Source organism: Triticum urartu, unplaced genomic scaffold, assembly GCF_003073215.2.
Source record: "Triticum urartu cultivar G1812 unplaced genomic scaffold, Tu2.1 TuUngrouped_contig_5870, whole genome shotgun sequence".
Taxonomy (NCBI): Eukaryota; Viridiplantae; Streptophyta; class Magnoliopsida; order Poales; family Poaceae; genus Triticum; species Triticum urartu.
The window spans coordinates 1-5,132 of record NW_024116581.1 but is presented as its reverse complement, the minus strand read 5'-3'; the positions used below and the strand labels follow the sequence as shown (position 1 = coordinate 5,132).

The 5,132-nt window shown below is 46.5% G+C and overlaps 1 protein-coding gene across 1 annotated transcript; it reads left to right on the top strand.

The window, feature by feature from the left end:
- Window positions 1-1,675: 1,675 nt before the first annotated feature.
- LOC125529818 lies at window positions 1,676-4,694 on the top strand. Its single transcript, XM_048694235.1, has 2 exons — window positions 1,676-2,864; window positions 4,263-4,694. The coding sequence occupies exons 1-2, from the start codon at window positions 1,736-1,738 to the stop codon at window positions 4,304-4,306; spliced, it is 1,173 nt and encodes a 390-aa protein (XP_048550192.1). The 5' UTR covers window positions 1,676-1,735; the 3' UTR covers window positions 4,307-4,694.
- Window positions 4,695-5,132: the final 438 nt, after the last annotated feature.

Sequence of the window (5,132 nt, the reverse complement as noted above, 5' to 3'; positions counted from 1 at the left end):
GGGCGGGGGGGGGCGGGGGAGAAGAAGGGGAGGGGGGCGCTGGGGCCGGCAGCGAGGGTTCCCCCTCCGGGTCGCTCGCGGGAGCGACACGGGAGGGGAGGGGAGGGATTGGAGCTGAGGACATTAGTCATGCTTTGTTTAAATGTGTATGAGCGTATGCAATCTCAGAGTCTCTCGGGCTTAAGAAACTTGTTTCTAGCGATACGATGGTGGGCAGATCAGGAGCGGGGGTGATTGGGTTTCTGCTATGTGATCAATCGTTCCAACACGTCTATATGGATCCGAGTAAACTGTCAGTTGATGGCGACTACATGTTCGTATATATGGTGGCAGCACATCCAGCTGGTCCGAGGCAAAATTATGCAATCTTCAAAACATACTACGCCAATAATTCACGTGTCGCCTCTCAACTTTGGCTGTGTAGCGGGGGAAAGCTACGACTGCTCAGAGACTGAATAGATGGGCTAGAGTTTTAGTTGGTCAGTAGGTACTGAATGTTGATGCATATTTCTCTAATGAAGATCATAAGATTACTCAGGGTCTTGTGGAGCAATTGCCACAGAGCATTGAGGGGGGAGGGGGGTTTATTAGAGCTTCTACAATGCGTCTGGAGCATGTGGTAGATGTTGTTTCTGCTGAAGCCCCTGCATTTACATGAAGGTCCGATTATTTCCGAAGTTTTCAATATGAACTACAGTCACCATCAAAACGACATTGTGGCAGAGGACACACCCATTTGCAAAAGGCATAATGCTGAATCATTGCTTTATCGAAGGATTGCGTCCAAGAAGAGGCAAGAGCACTAAAGGGTAAAAAACAAAAGACATTGGTCAAAACCAACTCCAGACCACCATCACTGTCACCATCTCTGAAGTAGAGCAATTCAAAACCACCATCACTGTCACCATCTCTGAAGTAGAACAAAGCATGGAAAACACAAAAAAGAGATTGGTCGAAATGAAACGAATCGAAACCACCGCCACCATTGTCATCGCTAAAGTAGAGCACAGAGGACTATACTCAGCAAGATCAAGAACCATTAGTCGGGCGAGACCGCCCTAGTTGCCAAGCGAGATGTTGAGTTTTCCTACTAGTGCCACTGGTCACCAGATTAAGTCACTTTAGGTCACCAGAGAAGAGAATTATGACACTAGACGTCGAGAGCTACCTTTGGAATATTTCCTCGTGGATGGCCCGCTTTTTCACAAAGAGATCCGATGAGCAAAAATCGCTAGGCCTTTAGCGTCACTCTGATAGTTTGTATCCACTTTTATTAGATGATAGTGGGTAACCGTTCAGTCAGAGATCAAAAGTTTGATGGTTGGAAGAGAGTTTACTCCCTAGAAGCTTCGACAGGAACATAATAGAGTTGCAGATCATTCGGCAAATCACAGTGGACGAATGTAGCACCCATGTTTAGCTACACAGAGGACCCCATGAATAGTGAACTTTTACCTTTGGGTTATAACCCTCTAATTATGGAATAAAACTCTCATATTCCTTGCAAAAAAAAGGCCGGAGAGTTAAAATGTCGATCAACTTTTTTTTTAGAACTTATTTTCTTCTTCTTTAGTTTTTTTAGGGGATTTTCTTCTTCTGTATAGTTAGAAAAATCCATCGTCGTGGGCTTTGTCGTCGCTTTCACGGCCTGCACTACGTTTCATTCACTAGGGCAAGACGAGCCTCAGGCCCTCAGCCCACCACACACACCCCGCAGCCGCACGAGTAGGGCGAGATGAGCAGCGCCCGCTCGCCGTCGGCGGCGCCGGAGCTGCTGGACGACGACGATCTGCTGCCGGAGATCCTCCTCCGTCTCCCCCCGCAGCCGTCCTCCCTCCCCCGCGCATCCCTCGTCTCCAAGCGCTGGCGCAGCGTCGCCTCCGAATCGGCCTTCTCGCGCCGCTTCCGCCGCCACCACCGCCTCAACCCTCCCCTCCTCGGTTTCTTCCGCGTCGAGCTGAGGGGCCGCTTCGAGCCCCGCTTCGAGCCTTCCCTCGACGCCCCAAATCGGATCCCACCCGAACGCCTCTCCTGGCGATGGAACAAGGGTGACGACTGCTACGACCTCCTTGGATGCCGCCATGGCCTCGTGCTAGTCCTCAACAGAGCGCACACGCAGGTCCTGGTCTGGGACCCTGTCACCGGCGACCGGCGCCGCGTCGCCGTTCCACCGGGGCTCAAAATTGTTGGAGCCCCGATCAGCGGGACGGTGCTTCGCGGTGCCGGAGACGACGACCACTTCCAGGTGGTCTTGGTAGGCACTGATGGTGAGGAGGGACAAATTACAGAAGCGATTGCCTACGTTTACTCGTCGGAAATTGGTGCGTGGGGTGATCCCATCTCGACACCGCTTCCATCCAAGCATGCCATTGTTTCTGTCAACAAGACTGCTGTGATGGTTGGGGATTTCATATGCTGGTTGCTCAATTCGGTTGGGATTCTTGAGTTTGGTCTTGATAGGAAGAGGCTATCCTTGATACCTGTGCCTGCGGGCTTGGATTTAGGGAGCGGCAGTTACTTCTTCTCAGTTATAAGGGCAGATGGCGGTGGGCTTGGTTTCCTCTTTTTGTCAGGCTTCAATGCCCAATTGTGGAAGAGGAAGACCGATTCTGATGGTGTTACTTCATGGGTGCTGGAAAAAACTATTGAAATTGATAGGTTACTTCCTCCGGAGGATGTAGAGGCGAGACGGTCCCTAATGATACTAGCGTATGCCGAAGACAATGACATGGCTCTCATGTGGACAGGTGTTGGTCTCCGTGGTGGTCTGTTCACGATCCAGCTTAAGTCATTGAAGTTTGAGGAACTCTTGCGAAACACCACCCTTGGTTACTTTCACTTATTCGAAAGTGTCTACGCTGCAGGTAATATCATGCTTTACATCATCTGGGTATAAAAAACCAAGTTGATTTTTGATAATTGATTGAAGGAATTACCATGCACACCCTTTCGTGTTAAGCTAACAATTTTAAGCAGTGACATATTACTTCTTTTTCTTTTGCTGCTTGATGACCTTTCAAAATATAGTGATGATGTTCTCTAGTGTTCTATTCTGATGCTTGCACGGCGCTGTTTATGTAATGATTATGATCTAGAAAATACATGTTAGTGCTATCTATTTTATTTTATGTTCAGGCGGTCAGCTCAATTGACCTACAGTTAGCCATTTTGTAATAGTTGTGGTTCAAGTCAGAGCTAGCAAACTATATTTCACTTTACTACACGAACATTCTTTACTACAAGTATAGGTAGCTCAATCACTTTCGTTGCTAGGATTATTAGATTGTTCCTTTCAGGCTAATCACTTTAGCCATTTTGTAATACTTGTGGTTCAAGTCAGAGCTAGCAAACTATATTTCACTTTCTGACATGAATATCCATACAACAAAATAATGAATACACAGATTGGCAAACTCTTTTTGTAATAATCGAACTAAATTTGACTGTTGCATGCGTAACATATGCAAAAACTGTATAATGGTCATTTAAGCGTATAGCTGCTGTGCAGTTTCTCTCTCAAGATAAGATACTATAACAGTGTGAAGTTGAAGACAACTCCATGAAAACTTGCTTGAACCAACTGAAATATCAAGTAGGTAGCTCAATATGTACATTGGAAGCTTAAAGCTAGTTCTATTTCTTTCATTCAATATTGTTATCTCTGATCCTGCTACTAATCTTAAATTCATTATGATGCTTTTGTTTGAAATTTGCATATGTTAGTTCGTTTTATCACTTTTAGGGGAGTCCCTGCTTTGAGTAGCAAGGTACCTGGGAAAACTAATAATTTCATTTCGTTTTTCAAGCCAAATTTACTTGTAAAAGATAATCTAAATCTGAATAATGAATAATCTCAATCACTTTTGTTGCTAGGATTTATTAGCCTGTTCCTTTCAGGCTAAATTTATTTGAAGATTAATTATATCTGAATAGTCTGGTTCACTTTTGTTACTAGGCTTTTTTGGCATAAATATGTTTTTGTTTTTCCAATATGGTGTGGAATGAGCTTAATAAATTCTTGATAAGTTGTCTGTCCACACAAGGTAATAGTTCGAGTGTGAATCTTCATTTTACATAATCAGTTTGTTTTTGAAATATTCAGTAAATTTGTCAGTAGGTCTGGTTTTGTTTACCTTTTCCTAATATTGTCTCGAAGTTTATTTTAAACTACAACTCCGAGTTACTGAGTTTATCTAAATATTGTGATGCTGTATCATGTATGTTTGGCTTTTCATTGATCATTTGAAATTTCACGTTTGCAGAAACATGCATTGGTGGTGGAGCTGGTCTTTTGCACAACAGATAAGATGGTTGCCCTGTTAGATATGCTATTGTGATGTACTGGTTGAGCAGGTAAGCCTATCTTCTACATGTAGGTTGGGGTAGTTGAGCTCTTAAGAAAAATGTATTAGTTTCCCTTTTACTGCCATTTCTCAAGTACATGAGTCTCCATTCTCTTCCTCATGCCTTTGCCCACCTACCTTCTCTTTTATTTGCTGATGTTCTACCCCCACTCCAATGGATGTGCTCTTTCCTTACCTTCCATGTCCCTGTCCATCCAGCTACCTTGATTTTGGTTACTCCCTCCTTAGTACTCCCCCAGTTCCTTCTGTTAGTGCAGGTTCTTCTCCCTCCAACCCCTCAGATGAATGATGCCTTAGGATCCTTACCCTTTCTGGGCATATGTTCATCTCTGCTCATAGATGAGAATGCTTTCATGTTACTGCGGATCCATCCGGTCCGCCCGATGGCCAGGCACGCTCTACGGATGGGCCCGCGGGTGCGGATGGTGACGATCGAGATGGCTCCCGTCAGGACCGCTCCAGCTCGCCTGGTTCCGAGGACGACGACGACGAGGCCCCGGGGCCAGATGGGCTCCCTAGTGGCTCATCGCAGGGTGCGGGACCGGCGGCGCCCACGGAAGATCTAGGGGTGGATGACTTGATCGCGATCACTGCACTCTTAGAGGAGGAGTCGGTCCTCCCCCCTGGCGCCTCGGCCGCGTTGCTCCATGCCTCTCCGGAGCCCTCCGGCCCCATCGGCGATGTGGGTGGTTGCTTGGGGGCTGAGAGTGACACCAGCAACATCGGCCTTGATGTTTGCCTCCCGTCCTCGCCACAGCTGGCATCGCC